We start from the raw sequence: 20199 nt of genomic DNA on the forward strand, positions 1-20199 counted from the left end.
CCATGGCGGAGGGGGCGTGGCCACGGCGGAGGGGGCGGAGCCAGGAGGAGGCGGGGACCAGGCGGGTCTGTTCTCCGCCGTAGCTGCCGCCCGGGCCACGTGACACCGCCCCTCCACCCCCCTCCCTCCGCGCTCCCGGGTCATATGCCGGGACTGGGAGGGCCCGGTCGCCGTTCCTTGAGGGTTTGCTTTCGGTCGTGTCCGTGGCTCTCCGCGGGGTCGAGCGGTGCTGGCTCCTCCTGTCCCTCTGTCCGCCGTCCGTGTGCCTCTGCCGCTGCGCCATGTCCCCTGCCGCGGTGCTCCGCGGGCTGGCTCTGGCTGCGCTGCTGATGCTGAGCCCGGCGGGGGCAACCCGGCGGGTGCGGAGGCCCAACGTGGTGCTCATCCTCACCGACGACCAGGACGTCTGCCTGGGCGGAATGGTAACTCCGTGGCTCCCTCCTTCCTCCGCCGGCCCGTCCTTGAGGGGGTGGTGGGCGCGTTGCTGGCGGCCTTGCAGTCGCGGAGGGGGTGCTAGCCCGTTGAGGTTGCCTGGTCTGGCTGTGGGCTAGGGGTACCGTGAGGCCGTAGAGAGGGCCTGGTGCGAGGAGCGGGTCGCTTCCTCCGCTGAGGACTGGCGGCCTGGGCCCGGGGGGATGAGCGGCGCAGCCACGGCCCACCCCGCAGCCGGGCTCAGGGTCTTCGTCCGCAGTCTCAAACCGGGTTTCCCCGAAAAGAGAGCGTCACGGTGGGCTTACCTGGGAGAGCCAAGCGGCTCTGGGAAGCCGAAGGGGCTCGGGCTTCTCTAGCGCGGCCACTACAGCTGCAGATAGTCCCGATAACTCCTTGTGCCTCGGCGAGGGCTGAGTTGTGTAACTGCTGGAATCAGATGAGGCCCCAGCAAAAAGGCACTGTATGGATTGCCTGGAACATCACAGTCTGGAAACTGTGATGGTGGGCCTTGTTTCGGGTACTTGTGTGTCTGCCTCAGCTGCCCTACTTTACTTAGCATCCTTGCTTTTTTAACTGATTCCCTTTTGGTACCTTTCTTCCAGACCCCCCTAAAGAAGACTAATGCACTCATTGCAGAGAAGGGAATGACCTTCCTAAACGCAGTAAGTGGTCCTTGAACTTCTGAGGTGTGTGCGCATTTGTATAGTTTGTATCTTAGGTCCTCTAAGGCCTCAAATCTGTAACAGTTTTATGAAGCCTGTAAGTATGCCAGTGGGTTTTTTAAGTTGAATCTCTAACTACTTTACGCCTCAAAATTAATATAGTTCAAGGTCATGTTCAGAAACTGAGAGAGTTTCACTTCCTAAAAGTACTTTGTTGACTTCCGTAAGCTGTAAAGTAAAATTGAGTAATCTGAATATTTTTATTACTGAGAAGCATTTGAAGAAGCTGCTTGAAACTTTAAGCTTCATGCATGCTGAAAACCCAGTACACTCTTCATATTCTAGTGTATTTCCATGGCTAAAATAATGGAGTACATAAACTGTCAATTAGTATTTTAATGGATACTTGCTACTGTAGAAGAACCACATCTAATCAGGAGAGGGGGGCTGAAGGGCATATGCTGCAGAAACCTAAAACCAGCCTCATGTGCAATTTTTCACTAGTGAAAATATTTGGGATGTCCAGAAAATATTTGTGTGTTCAGAAAGAAATGTACTTTAATGTTGGTAAACATTTTGATCAGCCTATTAGCTGTTATTTCAAAGCTAGAAATTTTGAGGGGAAAATTGTTTTACAATGTTAATCTTGTATTACTTCATCCTGTCTTTCCAGTACGTTCCCAGCGCACTCTGCTGTCCCAGTCGAGCTAGCATTTTAACAGGAAAATACCCACATAATCATCATGTTGTCAATAACACTCTGGAAGGAAACTGCAGCAGCAAGTTATGGCAGAAGATTCAGGAGCCATATACTTTCCCAGCTCTGCTCAAAACTATGTGTGGCTATCAGACATTCTTTGCTGGAAAGTATTTGAATGAGGTACTTCTTGTGCTTGCTTTTTTTATACTGTGAGTCAGTTAATTTCTATTGTCCACCTTTAAAACTTCATACGGTTTTTATATTTGTAGCTCAATGCAGATCCCCAAAACATTTAAAGTGGTATAGTTAGATGAATATAGTCCTCTTTGTGGAGGAGGCATAAATGTAATGCAAAGTTCAGATCTTTAACTTGGTTAAAATCAGGTCCTGTAAGTGCCTGAATGTTTTTAAAAGTTGATTTTAAAAGGGTGATGGAATCTAGACTTTTTTTTTAGTATGTTCAGATGTGTTGATTTTCAGAGATTATTATTTTAATGGCTGGGGGAAATGGATAGATGGTTGGTGTGCAGTATTGAGAAGACCATCAAGGCAGAACCAGACCAGGCACAATGTCAGAACACTAAAGAAAAAAGTACATTTCTCTTGATATTCCTGACTGATATAACACCTTGAATCATAGGAGTTTATGATATGATGTAGATTTCAGTGCTGAAAGCTCTAAGATCGAGTATTCCTTTTGCGTGATGCAATTGTATTTGGAGCTAGATGAGTTACAGGTTCTTTACAGTATTATTTTCCTTGCATCCCTTGCTGGAAAATGCTGGTGGTATAATACAATGGAACATGAATTTTTATAGCCAGGCACAAATTTGTTCCTGCTGATGTTACTGAGGCAGTGAGGGAAAGGGAAACTTTCTCTGGCTTCCTCTGAGCATCCCTTGATTATGTAGTCTCCTGTCCCTGCAGTTAAGCAAGCTGTGTAGAAGGGAGAGGGCAGCCCTGAGGAAACCCATTGTGTCACCCTGAGGCAGCCTCTGTCTTGAGTTTGGCACTGGTGCAGCAGCTACTTTCCCTTTTTTGGTGGCTTAAAAGCTAGTTGTTGCAGTTTATTTGGCACTGAGGTGGCAAGAGGCTCAAAGTTCCAACCCCCTTTTGGGGGAGGATGATGAAGCTGTCGGTCTATGCAAAATTTTCTTTAGTATCTTGTGAATTGTTATCACAAAGCCTTAGAGAGTCTTGCCCATGCGTGGTTTTGATCACCTCTCATTGCCTGATGATGTCCTCCAGGATTTCTGTGTGTTCGAATGTGCAGAGTAGAACAGGAAACAAAATCTAAAGTTTATTGGTAAATGCCAAGCTTTCAGTTACTGTCTCTATAGTTATTTAGTCCTGGTTTCTTTAGCAGGCTACATACTTTTATATGCGTATATATTTGGGGCTTTTTCCATTCTGAAACTGAATTTGGCTTAATGTGCTTTCTGAGTAGTGTTGAATAAAGCACATGAATATGAAACATAATTTTTAGCTTTTATGCCTCATAATTGAAACTGTGAGTCATGGTCTGTTTCTTTTCAGTATGGAGCAGAGGATGCAGGGGGAGTAGGTCACGTCCCTCCTGGATGGAGTTTTTGGTATGCTTTGGTATGTGACTATTCTGTTTTTTAAAATACCTAATTTTGGTTGCTTTGTAATCAAGCTTGTATTTGAACTTGCTGGTGATAAGAAAGCAGGCAAAGAGCGTCTAAAATTTAGTGCAAATTGCCTTCACTTTTTTCCTCTGTTGCATATTGCATTCTTGGCTTTCACAAAGGCTGTTCCTGCTAAGGTGCCCGGGGGAAAGCCTGGCTTGTAAACCCACAGCACAGTAAGGCAGCACTCAAATAGGCTTTGCTGCTGGAAACCAGTTCTGAGAATTCTTGTGGTACCCTTATGACAAGTGTTTATAACCTATTTGAGAAACGCTTGCTAGCAGCTCATTTTGATTATTTCAAGTAATCAGTGTGTGTGTTACTTTGTATAAATATGCCCATTATGTTTCCACAGGAGAAGAATTCAAAGTATTACAACTATACTCTTTCAGTAAATGGCAAAGCACGAAGGCATGGTGAGAACTACAGTGTGGATTACCTGACAGATGTACTGGTAAGAAACTTTGCAACTTGTGTGTTACAGAAGCTGCTTATGACCAGATAATACCTCATGCTGGGGGCTCAGGGAAGGGTGGGATGCTCATTTGTTAGGCTTTATTAGTTCATAAATACATGGGATGCATGTAGGCTCTCTTGGGGCCCTGTTTAGTGAGTACTATTACCTTGGAGATTTGGGGAACAGAAGTAGGGAAGCGGGAGTGTGCTCTCCACCCGAAGCTGCAGCTTTAGTTAGACACACTGTTACAGTGTAGGAGTTGGTAGTGCTGGGAGCTGGCATGCAGTGCTCCAGAAAAGTCCTTTCTGAGAAGTCTCCTCATGTTTGTAGTCTTCCATTGAGACCCTAATGAGTTTCATTGCAGTCAGCTCTCAAACAGAGACAGCTGCTTACTGGGAACAGAACTGATGGATGTTTCTCAGGGTACTGAACAGCTGTCTGATTAAATTTAGATTTACACTGTCTAAAGCTAGATTGGAATTGATAAGCCAGAAGTGAGACTATCCCATTACTGGCATTGCACTGGGCTTTTTTGATCCTTCAGCAGCTCATAAGCATTTTGACTAACAGGTCATTGCTGCATAAACCTCTTACTTGTGGTGTGTGAACACAAGACAGAGCAATGAATTACGATTTTCAGTGTATTCATTCTACTTTCTGCCTGTAGCTATCAAATATGCATTCAGCATTTCAGAGCTCATGTTTGAGTTTAATTCCCTCAATGTGTTGTTCAGTTGTTTACGCAAAGTTTCTGAGTTGCTTGATATGATACACAAACTTTCTTGTCCTGACACATCTTGGTACTTAAGTCTGGTACTAGGAATGTGAGCACCTGGATCTGTCTCTTGCAGTCCGAACATGTTGCAGTTTAAGTTTCTATCAATATCTAAGTTGACCATCTCTAGGAGTGTACCTTTATCATATTGGTTTCTGAACCAGATTTTCAAACTTTACACAGGTCTTATCCTCCATTAGCTCTGTTGTTATTTAACTTGCTTGGATGTTTGAGTTAGGAGGAAGGAAGAAGAGGGAATTTTTAATCTATAGTTTCTTCTGCAGACAGAAAAGAATATCCACAATGGGTGTACTAATTGGGCAGGAAGGGAAAATGTTGCAAGATTTTAATGGTGAAGAGCTCGCCTGCAAGTAATACCTTTGAAGCTGTAATGTCAAAGGCTGACCAAGGGAAGGCCAGTATGAAACTCTCAATCTGTGGGCTGTGAGTGGAACTCACTTGCTGATTGCAAGTGTGCAGGCTGAAACGAAAATGAAAGTGCACTGAGGCGGTGCAAGTGAGTGGAGTTTGGTATCGTCCTTACTTAGAGCTTCTGGCTTCACCAGCAGAAATGTGGCACCCCTTATAGATAAGGAGATTACTACAGAAAGAGCATATACTATAGACATTAGGGCTGGAGGGGTTTTATTTTTCGGAACAATTTCTATTTCTGAAGAGAAATTAAACTGCTAAATTGGGATCTGTCAGGCAGGGGATGGCATCTGAGAGACGCAGTGTGTGAAAGAAAGCTCCAGTTGTACTTGAAAGCTAAGTTTAGGTGGGTTTTGTTAATACTCAGAACAGCACAAACTTTTGAGTTTAAAGTAGAAAGCTGTTCAGAGATGTGGGACAAAAACATCTGCTTAACATGAACACTTGGAATTTTTTTTATCACAAGCTGCTGTTTAAATGTTCTCAGTACTACCAAGCTCTAAATAAGTTACAAATGTCTAGTACAGATTTTTTTAAATGCTTGCTATTTGCTTTTGGATGTGTAACTTCTGTTCTCCAACAAAACTGTCCACAGGCCAACATGTCATTGGACTTCTTGGAGTATAAATCAAATTTCGAGCCTTTCTTTATGATGATCTCAACCCCAGCCCCGCACTCCCCTTGGACAGCTGCTCCACAGTATACAAAGCGCTTTCAGAATGTCAGTGCACCAAGAAACAGCAATTTTAATATTCATGGCAAGGTAAGACAGAATCTGCATAGGTTATTCTACTTGTGAGAGCAGAGACTTGCATGTTAATCCTATTCAGGCTGATATTGTGACGGTTGGTTATGTTAATCAGCCAGTCAGGGTAAGATATGTTTGTTGTGACTGAGGTATTTGCCTACCGATATCTTGTAAATAAAATGTAGTGGCAAACATAAAGCAGTGCGATGGAGTTACGATTAATAAATTGAAAAATTAATTCCTTGTCAAAATTCCAGGCTTTTTGGATGGTCTTAGAATGTTCTGTCATTGCTCTCGGTGTGTTCAGGAGCACACATAGGTAGCATGCTACACAAAGGCTCAGGTGTGAGCCTTGTAGTCCCATAGTCACTAAAGGCTTTGTGAATTTCCCTTAAATTTACTGAAATAACCTGTAACCAGAATTGCTGAGCCTAATGTTAAAAATTCACAGACATCCTTGTGACAGGGCAGTACTTTCCACTGCCAGTAAAGTTGGCCAAATAAGATTTAGCTCAGACTAATCCACTCTGACTTACTGTGCCAATAACTGAAAGCGCAAACAGTTAATCTGGTGAGATATTTAACTTGCAATACTTTTGTGGGTTTGACTCAGTTTGTTTAAAATACAGAACTTGGTGTTCAACTGATTTGCTCCTAACCTTAAGATTAAGACATAACATTGCCTGGCTGCCTATCTGGTGCCCAGTGATACCTCTTGTAAGGTCACTATGACTAAGTAGTACAGGGTGAAACTTGTTTGTAGCTGAGGATTGTAGATTGCAAAATGACCATGTGCTTATCAGTGTGATATGAGCACATGAGAGATGGGAGGAAAGGGCTGCAGGCACTAACAAATACTTTAGCCCAACCTGTTAAGTTTTGAACTAGGGAGTGGGGTTCAGACTTCTTTCCTCCATAAAAGGATCCCTAACTTTGTCTTAGACTCTATTACTGTAAAGTCAAATGCTTTTAAAACAGTGAGCCAGAAATAACTTGACTAGCTGCAAAGTCAGCAGTATGAAGCTCTCTAATGTGGAGCAAAATATCTGTATGTGCCTATGTAATACAAAGATCACAGACTTACTTAATATTTGTCAGCTAGTGTCTGTGGATACAGCAGTTTTACTGGATTTCCCAACAGGAACAGACTAACCACCATCCTTCTTCCCAGACACAATAGCTACAATCATTAACAGTGTGTTTCTGGAATTGTCAGTGTTGTGTTCTTGAAGCCTAACTCTCCTTTGAGCTTCACTGTTCTCAAGGGCAGGCGCAATACCTGCAATAGCAGTAGGCAAGTACATAAGCTCAGACCCTCAAGTCATTGATGTTGTAATGCTGGCTTGAGAGTCTTGCATTGTACAGTCTTGATTCCTGAGTGAATGTTGCCTAGCCTCCTTACACAGTATGTGAGCAAGGGGTACTAAAAGGAGTCATCTAGGCAGAATCTGCAGGAAAAACAGGAGTTAAGCTGTTGTCAGTCTGTCCAGTGATGCACACTTTAACTTCTGCTTAGGACCCTCAGCTATGAACTACATCAAGGAGTGAGTTGCTGTCTGGTTTCCCAGGCAGGACTATTGGTAGTCCAGATGAGTGGTTTATTGAACCTGTTGTGAGAGAGAAGCTGATTAAGATGGGGATTTCTCTCACATGCACTTTTTTTCCTGCAGAATTGGAGCACAGCTGCGTTCAGATTCTCCTGGCAGGACATAGCATGCTGTCTCAAGATCTAAAAGTTCTTTGGGAACAGGGTGTAGGGACGCAGCAACTTTGTGTGTAACCAGTGAAAGGGACTTGTCAGTGGACTGACTGCAGACTCTGAGCCAGTGTGTGCAGAAATCCACAAAGGGGTTTAAGTGTTGTTTGAAGTTTTCTTGACACTTCAGAGAAAGGTAGGAAGAACAAAATACTCCAGGAAAGAGGAGGATTCTGCTGTCCTAGATGACTTATGTGCCTGAGTTATTTAGCATGATGGGAGGGCCTCCTAAGTGCACCTCTTGTGAAAGGTGGCTGGTGCACAGCTAGTATTGCCGGCTCCTTTTTACTCTGTCAGGCTTCTGTAGAGTTGGGGACGGGGTTTGTGATGTCTTTCCTTTTTCCTCTCTCAAACAACACACAAGTACTACATGTTTGCTCTTGATTATGCTGTGTTTTCTTGCTGAGATAGGCTTAGTGTAGAAACTCAGTGTTCCTCCAGAGAATCTTTACAACTACTGTGAGATATGAATCCAAGCAATTTAAAATGAGCTTGACACAGTATGAAGTCTCCATGCCAAAACTCTCCTTCAGTTGGCAAGAACAGAAAACAGGGAAGTGAAAAAACTGCAGGTGACATGAGTCACTTCATTGTGCGTCCCTAAAGGCTGAGCCTGTTCAGAGTCATTTGCTTGTGACAAGAGGGAAACTGCATAACTAGAGGCTCTTTTGGGGAGGAGTGGCCAACTAAATACAGGCTCAGGCTGAGGGTGGTGAATGGGTCATCTCTGACCTAGTAAATGAAAAATTAATCTTATAATGCTGCTTAATCATTCATTTGGATATTTTCATCAGACCTGTCTTGGGGTATGAGACTTTTATCTCTGGGTGGCCCTTCCTGAGCTCCTTTCCCAAATATCTCCCTGAACTGCTTTGAAAAGGTCCACAGCTTTCTTTTTGCCAAGGGCTGAGCATAGTAGAGCTGAAATATATTCTTCTCTTGCAACTTAGGTTTTTACATGAGCTAAGAAAGAAAATTGGAATCAGGTCAGTTTGATAGCATTGCATGGCTATTTAACAGGCATCATGTGGATGTTTTCCACTAAGCAACATTTCTGCTGTTACTGGTTTAGGAAAGGTTTAAAAGTTGGTACTTCTCTCCTATGCTTAACCTTTGTCTTTTTTCTTTTTATTTCTGTAGAACAAGCACTGGTTAATCCGACAAGCGAAGACTCCAATGACCAACTCTTCAATACAGTTTCTTGATGATGCTTATAGAAAGAGGTAAGAATTTTTTGTTGCTTGAGATTGATGCTTAGGACTGTTACTTTTAAAAAAGAAAAGGTATTTTTTTTAACAGGTTCTACTAAGCCTGACCATGGATGTCAGATTGCATCTGTAGTGGTTTTCTGGCATCTGACTTTACCTTCTGCTTACTTTTGCAAAGAAACTTGCCATTGATTTCGGGAATATTTTGCTCCCAAATGCTGCCATCATTTATCACTAAAAAGACCAGTTGTGCTCAGTGCCCCTAATGCTTCTCTTTCAGCAGACAACAGGTTTTCATGCCCTTCTGTTTCACTTGGACTCGAGTCTTACATAACATAAATCAAATGTGATTGATTTATCTGCCAGCTAATCTGATTCATTCACCTTGGCTCTGTCTGTGGTCTTTTTATGTGAGTACACCTGACTGTCCAGGGCAGGAGCTTGGCTCCTTCTTGTAAAATGGGATGTGGGGAATAGTGTGAAGATACAGCTTGTTCCCCTTTTTTAGGAGAAAAAAGGGTATTTCTTTACCTGTAAACTGTAGGTTTATTTTCTTTGAAAGCTCTGAAACAGACATTAGATTAACTTTAAGTGATAAACTCAATTTTGAGCTGTTATCAGGCATTTGCTTGTTACTTTGGAGATGGAAAACCAAGATTTTCAGGCTCTTGCTTTATGAAACATGAAGATAAAATTATGCAGCAAAATCCTAAAGTAATTCTGGAGACAACAGGATCCAAGAATGAGCAACTCTAATTCAGCATAATGCTAGTCTGTGGAGGCTCATTACTGACGTACAGAAGCAGTCACTTGTCTCAACAGCAAACCCCATGACAAAGGAAAGAATAGCTTGTAGCTATTCAAGGCTTTAGATACAATGGAATAATGGACCCTGATATTCTATGAGCAGTACAAAATAGCTGATGTATTTTTCAAGCAGAAAAGATTCTGTATAGAAAAATTCACAGCAGTCTTATTTTTTAATGTTAAAAACTACATATAAAGAAATAACAGCAAGTGACCTTGCAGGAGATAACTGACTCTTTGTCACCATGTTGCTTCAGAGTTGGTCTTGACTGTCTCCAGATAAGAAGTAATCAGTATTTTGGTGTCATTCTCAGACACTAGAGAATAAAATCAGCAAGAACTGAAGACAGGCTGACTGTTTCTATCTTAACTTGCAGTCTCTCTCAGTGTAGTAATCTATTAAGTTTGTTTTCAGAATTTGCAAGCAAAATAATCCACATGCAGTGCATACACTGCTGACTTGAACCAGAATACAAATGCCCTGCCTTGCAGTCAGAATTATTCTGATTTATTTTTTTCCATGCTCTAACATGAATTACTTTGTTTCTGTATAGGTGGCAAACTCTGCTGTCCGTAGATGACCTGGTAGAGAAGCTAGTGAAGAAACTGGAGCTGAATGGAGAATTAGACAACACATACATCTTTTACACATCAGACAATGGCTTCCACACTGGTAACATTCTCACTGATTACTGAACATTTATAGAAGATCCAGGAACTGTGTAACACTTCACCCTCAGGACCACTCCAGAAAAGTGGGAACAGCAGCTGTGGAACACTGTAGACATGAGAAATACTGATCTGAGTTACAGAAAGTTTGGAGCTTCAGTGTGGGGTGTTTGGGGATTTTATTGTTTGGTTGTGGATTTTATCATTAATCACTGCCACTGTGTCCTGGTATACATGAAATTAGGACAGAAATGGAGGAAGGGCCCCTGTGCTCTTTAGGAAGAGTTGCCACAAAAGAATTAATCAGTAAAAACCAAGTCTGAATCATGCTGCACAACTAAAAATACAGTATCTAAGCTGTTATATTTTAAGATACTGCTTATACTTTGAAGTTGCCTACTCTTGTCCTCCACTTTTAGTGTAGTTCAGGTTAAGAACCTCTTTTGACTTTGTAAAAAAAATTGGCTGCTGGAAATTACATAACACAGACTCTTCAAAGGTAAAACCAGAAGCCATTTAACCTTTTCCATTTTCTATTGTATAGGCCAGTTTTCTTTGCCAATAGACAAACGGCAGCTGTATGAGTTTGATATCAAAGTGCCATTGCTAGTTCGAGGACCAGGGATAAAACCGAATCAGACAAACAAGGTAAGAAAGAAGTTAATGTTGTTTCACAGTTATCAACTTTAGGTCATAATTTATCCTCCTCCATATATCTATATATGTACCAGTGAAATCAAACACATGGAGTGGCAGAGGTGCAAAGACGTCATTCTAAAAAGCTGTGTGCTCTTGCTTCAATCAGTAAATTTAATTGCAGGATACAAAAAGTAGTGAAAAGTGCAAAGTGTGAAGCCCACTTTACACAGACCCTGCCATAGCTTTTTAATGTTACAGGGTCCAGTAGCCTATAAAGAAAAAATTAAGTACTGTTTAGGTATACCTAAAATGACAAGTATTTGTAACAATGAGACTTCTGTATTTTACCTGTTGGATTCTAGTCTTCTGAAGTAAGTTTTCCTCCCCCTCCAGATGCTTGTTGCAAATATTGATCTGGGTCCCACTATTCTGGACATCGCAGGGTATGACTTGAATAAGACCCAAATGGATGGGATGTCACTGTTACCACTGCTGGTAAGTAGAGAGACAGGGATAGTAACCAGCAGTTCTTGCAGGGGTTATTCTTCAAAGCAAATACTACTTCCTTCAGTAGACTCAAACAAGGATTCTTCCCTGAATGTCATTTTCATATGGAGTGTTCATAGCTTAGTGAAAAAAGCAGGTATCTTGCTGAAATGCAGATGTGTTTTTATAAGCCTTATGAGTATTGTCTCTTTGTAAGAGAAAGCTGTGTCACCCTTTGGCTAGTCCTGCCATTTTTAAGAATTCCTGTTTTGAAGGCTGTAAGGTTTTTTTCACCTTGTACTCTCCCTCCCTTTTTCCTTAGAATTTCTCATCACAGACACAGAAGAGCAGATTGTTCCTACTGAAATCTTTGGTTTGCCTCATTTTTTGGTAGAACTAGTGTTTCCCCCGAACTTTGAAACAATGTATGCAGCTTTATAAAGTAAACTTGACCTTTCCCATAGGTGAGCAGAAGCCTATTTAAATAAAGCTGCTTGCAGTTGATCTGTTTAGTTTTAATTAAATTCAGTCTATAAATTGAAGGCAGCTTACTTGGACACGAAGGATCATCCAGATTTAAAACGGCGCTTTGCTTTTAAAACCTTATATCCAAACCTAAGCTGTTCTTTAGACAGAAGCAGACAAAAGGCATCTAATTTAAACTCTGGTGGAATCAAAACTGTGAAACTCACTGTTCTGTTGCTTGTGCCTCTGACGGTGCTGTATACTGTCTTTAAACTTTCTTCTTCCTCTGCCTTTAAAATGAAGTTCCAAATAGAGCAGCTTAAAACTTACTTGCTTCTTAAAGCTGTTTGTCTTTTCTTATGCAAAGGGTATCTTTTTCCTTTTTTTGTGATAACGTGATATAAACCAAGCAGCCACACTACAGGGTTTTTTGTCTGTAATATAATTGTATCTGGCCATGTGGTTCCTATTTGATATTACTGCAGGATTCTATATAAATTGCAGATAGTGCTTTAAACCCTCACAAGAAGGTGTACTAATATTTTTGGAGTTGGATCCTTGTTTTTCCTTCTAACCTAGGGCTAATATTTTAATGCTGATCCAAACTAGAGATCATGACTCAAACTGCGTTGTAAGCAGTGGGCATGGAATATTCCTTCTCCTTCACAGTACAGTGGATACTATGATGCTTCTCTTTTGTCCTAGAGAGGAGACAAAAATGAGACATGGAGATCAGACTTCTTGGTGGAGTATCAGGGAGAAGGGTACAATGGCAGTGATCCTACCTGTCCTGGCCTAGGACCTGGAGTCACAGTAAGAAAGACAAGATCTATTAATATTAGAAAATAACTATTGTATTCAGCCTGTTTGTTGTGTGGACTAACCTGGTTCTATCAGTAAGATCCCAGTGTCTTGGTGAGTAGGAGCTAGCTCTGTAGGTCCTGCCAGCATTTCGGCGCTGGAGGAAGACCTGCAGCCTTGTGGAACTGATATGTCCGTGTGACCCTGCAGAACACAGCCACCCTTTCCTTTGGAATCTATAGTGCCTTGGGGCTGGAGAAATACGCAGGAAAGTGTGGGCTTGGCAAAGTGGGTAGTAGCAAGATCATGGTTTTTCTGAACTTCAAGTGACCTTGTTGTACAGTTGTTGTCTGTGACTTTTAAGTCATAGCTACTTCCTGAATCAAAGAGGGTTTGCTTTAAGTAAAGCATCCCATTGGTGTGGTCTTTAGTACTGTGTGTTGGGATGCTCTCCTCAGTGTATGCACATTACCTTCCCAGACAAAACACACTTAATTGTAGTGAGGTTAATAACAAATTTCTCAAATTTAGAAGAGCTGAGATTTTACTTAAAATCCCCTGGGAAGACTTGCATGTGTTAGACTAAGACTGGTGTTCATCAACTAACTGCAGTTGGTTTGAGCTGGTACAGGCTGTACAAAGATGATTGCTAGTTCATCTTTTTTCCCCTGCTCTGACGTTTTTGTTCACTGCTCACTTCACAGCACTGCTTCCCAGACTGTGTGTGTGAAGATTCCTATAACAATACATACGCCTGTGTAAGGACACTCTCAACTTCCTGGGACCTGCAGTACTGTGAGTTTGATGACCGGGAGGTAAGTCTCTCTGACTTGCAGATGACAACTGTTCACAGCTGCAAGAGACTGTCTGCACTCTTATCTGCTCTCAAGTCTTTCATAAAGTACTCTGAAAAGCCAACTAGCTTCCTTGCAGGATAAACAGTGAAATATTTATCTACTGGTGAGAATGTTGGACCCAAACTGGTGAGGTTAGGAAAAAATAAAAAGAGGTGGGAAGGGGATGAGGAAGGGACAAGAGTCTAAGCTGTAACTGTTGGCTGTTGATATGGCCTAATAGCCTCATGGGGGGCTGGGCTGGGTTCAGTTCTCTGTCCTTGCTCAATTCTATGCAGCAGAGTCTTCTGTATAAAATATTTTCTGTTACATTCTACCTCTGCTGCTCTTAGGCTCAGCTGCAACATTTTTCCTCTGGAAGAACTGAAATCCCAGGCTCATCAGTTCTCTTTCAACACTCGCTTGTTTGTCTGGTAAAAAAAGTATTAAAGTTACAACTATGAGAAAGGTCTCAGACCTTATCTTAACTTGTTTGCGTGTAAGGGACATAATGTCCCCACTTCCAAATCTTACTAGTGTGTTACAGGGCTGATCTTTACTTGTGCCTCTTTGCACACAGTTGCTCCAGAGAACACACTGACTTTGAGGCAACAGGATTACAAATCTAATGACTGCAGCTAAAGGCCTAAACAGCAGGTATCCCTGGTTACTGTGCCACAACACAGAACACTTTCTTTTAGTCTACAATGAACAGCTTAAACCAGGGGAGCAAATCCCATGTGCCAGTTTTGGTGCTAAGATAGCAAGAAAGACTGTGTAGGAGATTATGATGATGATTAGCTGATCCTGCCCTTCATTTTTCCACTTTCTGACAATTTATGGTGAAGTCAAATGAGTGTTGCAACTTTACTCATAAAAGTAGACTCCAAAGTTGATCTGATAATACACTACATGGCACCTTCCCCCCCCCCCCCAGTAATGGCTGAAGCATTTTTTGGTTATGGAGCTCACCTGGGTCAGCTAAATTAGCACTAACAGTATTGGGAAGATGCAGCAATGTGGCTTTTAAAGCCTTGCAGTGAGCCTTGGAGGAAAGCTTGCAACCAAAGGCAGACTGGATGCATTTTTATCTACGTTAGACACAACCCAGGCACTTTAAATCAACATCATCTGCAATCAGGCCTTTTACTCCAGCCACAGGCAAAACTTCAGCTGAATTCTTGAGATATGTTTGAGTAATATTTGTCCCACAAAATGGTTGAGAGATTTAGTGTACCAAAAAAACCCAAACAAATCTGCCCTAAAATCCTCCAGACAAACCTCAAAGCACACAAAAAAACCTTCTCAAAGCATGTGCATACAAAAAAGCTTTCTTATACGAGGGTTATAGCATACTGAGATTTAGTGTGTTTTGTATGTGCAGTCAAGGCACCTGTTGGAGTTTGACAGCTGGAAGCACCTGATGAGCTGATACCTGATATAATGGTATTGTGATGGTCAGGAAACAGGGTATTTGAGATCCAGTAATGAAAAGGCAGCCAGCTTAGCTATGGCCTCTTGCTGTGGTCTTACAGTCATAAGACAGGTTCCATTTATGTGTTAGAAAAAAATCTGTGTAGTGGAGTATTTCAGGTGGAAGTAAAAACTTCTCTAGTAATAGTCCTATCACACTAAAGTTTACCCACATGTTCTCCTTTGACCACTTAACTGCACTTAACTAAATACAGCTTATGTGTGGGAATGCGGCAGCATCATTAGGAAAAACATTTGAGACAATATGCTGTCCTTAAATGTTCTTCCCAAATAACATGATTAAAAGTTAATTATCATTTAGGACTTAATACAGTGCAGGGACTTTCTTCTCCAGGTGTTTGTGGAAGTGTATAACTTGACTGCAGATCCACACCAGATCAACAATATTGCTAAAACAATTGATCAAGAAATTCTAGAAAAGATGAACTATCGATTAATGATGCTGCAGTCCTGTTCGGGAGCAACGTGCCGTACGCCGGGTATCTTTGATCCTGGGTAAGACTAATTCAGTTTATTTATGTAACACTTTTAAATATAACTATATATTTTTAAATTAGGCTTTTATAGAGGGTGTTTATGTTGGATTACTATAGTGCTGATAACATAATGTTGTTTGATAGAGATGCTTTCTTGCTGTTTCTGTTGGTTGGGGTTTTTTTTTTTTTAATGCTTAATCTGTATTTTAATTTCATCTACCAAATATAACTTGATGGTATTAATACTACTTCTTTAATCTTGTCAGCCACTCCTGACTTAGAATAGCTGAAGCTTACAGCTGTGCTGAGTAGTCAGAGGCAAGTGACCTCAGGTTTGCCTGCAAACAAGGAAAAGCTGTGCAGGTTGCCCTAGGCAGGTGTTTTCTGAATACTTGATATGGTTGTTCCTGGAAATGCTCTTAGCAAAGAATCTTTCCTGTAAGACCTAAGCTGTATGAATTAGTTGGCTCTTGTAAGTTAATAGCACTTCCTACCTCAAAAATTTGTTGGTGATCATTTGGAGTGAAGCTTTTTAAGCACTGTTTTAAATGCCCTTACAGTTGTGCTACATAAGTTTATAACTTGAGGCAGCAAAGCTTCCTGTTAGGATGCATCTCCTGAATACTGAATGTTATGCATGCCAAGATGCTGTTGGCATGTTGTATCTAGTATTTATTTCTTTGGAGACTATCACCTCCTAAGTTGTGTGTCATTATAACTCATGTGCTGTAATATGTAAAGAGGTTGTCCCTGCCGCATACCATTGAGAAAGCAGCTATTCACATGGCCAGAGCTTTTCTGGAAGTACCTGTTTGCAGAAGAATTGGTCACTGTGTGCTCCCAGCCACTCACACAGACTCTGTTCGTTCCTATAGGTACAGGTTTGACCCACGGCTCATGTTCAGCAATCATGGTGTTCGGGCTCGGAGGTTCTCTGCACAGCCTTTGTAAGGCACTTCAGAGCCTCTTGCAATTGGCTCCCACTGGCCAGTTTCTCCAGTGACTGCAGCAGGTTTGTCTCTGTACCTCTCGCTGATCACAGCTGGAAGACTTTTTATGGGCTTGTTCAAACCCTGTTTGGAAGAAAAACCCTTGTCTTTAGCTGGTTGCCTTGTGCAATATGTATATCTTACAGCTGAACTCTAACTCTGAATCGTTAGACACAGCTATTCTGTCTTGCTCAGATAACTGATTACCACCTTTGTCTTTCAAGTACCTTTTCATATCACAGACACAGAGGTGAACCTTTGCCTATGAATCTGAACAGTTTATTTTGTTCTAAAGATCAATACATGTGTACCTGAGTTGGGTTGGATAGACAGGTGCTATTGCACAGTAATGCTCACCCATATTCAGTGTTACAGGCTTTCTCAAAAGCTATGTTTAATTATAGATTTCCTATATCAAGCTCGAAGCTGGTGATGACAATAGCAAAATAGCCCAGAAGAGTGTAGGAAGGCATTAGGCAGAGCTGTAGGATCAAACTAGTGAGTGTCTAAATATTCTCTTTCAATGAGACCACTTCAAGTGAGACCAATGAATTTTGTAGGACAGCTTTGGTAGTTTGCAAACAAGAATGTAACTTTTAAGATCCTTCCAGTGGGAAATGCTGGAATGGGTTACTGTGTACTACTGAAAAGTATCTTAAGGTTTAATATAGGCTTCCTAGTGAGTGAAAGAAGAGTGTTGAGACTAACAAATATTCAAATAAGTGTGCCTGTATTTTGAGCTAACCCTTAAGTCTGTTAATACATGAACAAAAGTAATGCTAAAGGAAAATCTACAACAGGAAGAAAACAAACCAAAAAAACAAACCTGGGCACCACAGTAAAGCTGATCTGTCTCTAACCTCCGGATGTCTTTGTCTAACATCTTGTGTTGATTAGAATCTTGAAGGTAAATTATTCTGAAAGCAAATCGTTGCTCACTGGAAGTTAATTGCTAAATTGTTGCTCACTAGAAGTTGGGCTGAGAGAGCTACTTTAGCCAGTTTAAGTGCTTCATAGAGTGTTGCTTTTTGGTTGAGATGTAACTACTCAAGACCCACAGTAAGTGGCCTTGATACCAAAGGACTGCCTGCGTAGATACCTGACAGCAACACGGTATCACTCAGCTTCCCTTTGGGAGGGTGATGTTGTCTCATCATCCTTATGATTAGGCTTATCTGAACTGCAGCCATCACTTGTATCCAAACTGGAGTATCTTTCTGAATCCTGAAAAGCACCCAAACTTATGTCAGCGTGTAACTTCTGTATAGATTTGTTGGGAAAACGCCTCCTAGAAACACCAAATTGGGTACCTTTTGCAAGACAAGTTCATGCTGCTTGTGGGCAAATCAACTGTGTTGTCAAGCAAGATGATCTCTTCTCAGACAAACTGGGGCACAACTACTTTTAGTTATTTTGGATCTTTTACCCAAATAGAGAGCATGATGATTTCAACTTCTGTCACATAAAACCTTTTATGAAGTAATTATGAAGTAGGCAACAAAATATGACTCAAAACTGTGAAGCTGCATAGCCCAGTGCACAGACCCACAAACTGGATACAAATAATGCCATAACAAGGGAAGTTGAACTTCCTTGGCTTTTAATACTGAAGCACAGAAGTTATCCTTCATGTAGCTTAGAGCTGCAAACTTCTGTGGTGGTCTACAGGTTAGGTTTTATACAGCTTTTTGTCTCAAATTTGACTTACTGTTTCAAATCTCTAGAGTGACCAAATATTTGAGAAAAAGTCATCACTTGAAAGGTAACTTTTCAGCTGCAGCATCTGTATAAATGCAGAGGGGTTGGATGTTCAGACTACTGACATGCTTTCAAATACTCAGGACTTTTTTTTCCTCCACTACAACTGTAGCTTTATCCTGGTTTTGTTTCTCAAGCCTTAGTATTGCCTGTCAGTATCCTTCAGACTCTGTTATGTCTTTACAAACAAAACCAAAGTTGTTTTCATGCTCTCAAGTGTTTTCTTGCACAATGAGTTAAACCTGGAGTTCATTTATATGGTGTTTTCCTCAGATAATTCTAGCAACTTAGATATGTTCTTTGTTTAAACTTGATTTCGGTAGATGTGTGAAGGCTATGGGGAAATACCTTGATTGCTGCACATTAATCCCTGAACAGTTCTATCCAACCTAGGTCATGTGTCAAGTTTCTACTTGAGCTGAGTTTCAGTGCAAGTAATGTGTATGTTGCTTCTTAATAGAAAAAATCCTGAACTTTGTTATGGGTACAGATGTGTGACTGTCTTTTCTTCAAGTGATCTTAAGCCATAACAGAAGAATTTTCTTTTGGATTGTTTCATTTTTGCCTAATACCTAATATGAAAGCTGACAGAATTGATACAGACTATTCAGTATGTGTGATCAGATGTTTTACCCAAATTGGCACTTGCTTTCTGCACACATCTGTAAAGCGCTTTGTAACTACACTCAATAACTTACACGCTCCCTGTCAGAGAACCACACCATATCTGAAATCTGTCATAGGTAGTAAGCATTGCATTAAACTGAAATTCAGAATGAAATCAATCAGTCCTTACTTACCCACAGTAGTGGTTCAGGCAAGCACCTGCTTCACTTCTGCTTTTGATAAAGACTTAAGACCTGTTCAGCAGAAGCACATGGTTGAAGGAAGAACAAGTCACAACAGTTACCTGCCACTGCTGCTAGAGCTCCTCTGCTGTTTCCATGAAGAATGAATTCTGAGTATTTCTGCAGCCTTGAATGAACAGTGTTAATTCTTATCCTTGGTGATTAAAAAAAATGCTATGAAGGAACCTTGATTCCCAAGTAAGTGATTTAAAACTAAATGGTCTTCCTGGAAATACCATTTCAGATGCTATTTGACCATGGCTGTATCTGTACCTTGTTACTGAAGGCATTTGTGTTACATGAAAGGGGCTTACTGGTACAGAGTTGGGTTTAGGTAAAAAGTTATTATTTTTATCTTTTAAAACTCATTGCTATCAAAGCAGAGCTCTGAACTTTAATGGTTGCATCAGGTAAAGTAGATATTATATAGGGAGAAGTATAGTTCAGAATTTTTTATTCATTATCCTAAGCCAAAAACATTTGATACCACTTCAGCATAAGTGAGTACAGCCAGTACATGCTTACCCAGCATCAGCCCACTGAATTAGGCAGCTTCATTTTGCAGAATAAAGCTGTAACAGGGACAGACATACAAAACACCCCCAAAACACCTTTTCAATCACATTAAATTTAAGACTGATTCTACAACCTAAATACAATCTTTTATCATAATGTAACAGCTATTGTTTGTGATTAAATTTAATTTGTATTTGTATCACTCTCTCTGTATGTGAGCATACTTTGCTGTAGCATGTTGTGAGCATACTTCTGCTGTTTTGAACGTTTGTATAGAAAGTGCCCTTCCAGAGGTCCCTGTTCACTGCTGCACTTTTGGGGAAAGAAAAAATAAACTGCCTATCAAACTTCCTATCTTTGTTACTGAACTTGAGCTCAACCTTTCCACAGGATCCAGCTGCGTCACACTTCTGAAAACAGAATTCCTAATTATAAACCTGTTCTCTGCTTACTGCCCTGCTAACAGTGCCTTACCGAACAGTGGCCACCAATGAACTTTTACATGGTAACAGGGAACCTCATGTAGAGAGTTTAGCAAGACAACATGTGACTGCTTTGCACCAGGAAATGCTGAGATGAGAGAACAAATTGAAACACAA

The 20199-nt window shown here is 41.2% G+C and overlaps 1 protein-coding gene across 1 annotated transcript; it reads left to right on the top strand.

Annotated features, from left to right (window-relative positions):
* Positions 1–112: 112 nt before the first annotated feature.
* Positions 113–19952, top strand: GNS (glucosamine (N-acetyl)-6-sulfatase). The gene is made up of 14 exons (XM_034063134.1): positions 113–422; positions 1035–1094; positions 1768–1974; positions 3331–3396; positions 3799–3897; positions 5703–5870; positions 8752–8834; positions 10181–10299; positions 10840–10943; positions 11328–11429; positions 12591–12698; positions 13391–13501; positions 15348–15508; positions 16365–19952. The coding sequence occupies exons 1-14, from the start codon at positions 282–284 to the stop codon at positions 16438–16440; spliced, it is 1605 nt and encodes a 534-aa protein (XP_033919025.1). The 5' UTR covers positions 113–281; the 3' UTR covers positions 16441–19952.
* Positions 19953–20199: the final 247 nt, after the last annotated feature.

The sequence above is a fragment of the Melopsittacus undulatus genome, chromosome 5 (assembly GCF_012275295.1).
Source record: "Melopsittacus undulatus isolate bMelUnd1 chromosome 5, bMelUnd1.mat.Z, whole genome shotgun sequence".
Lineage (NCBI taxonomy): Eukaryota > Metazoa > Chordata > Aves > Psittaciformes > Psittaculidae > Melopsittacus > Melopsittacus undulatus.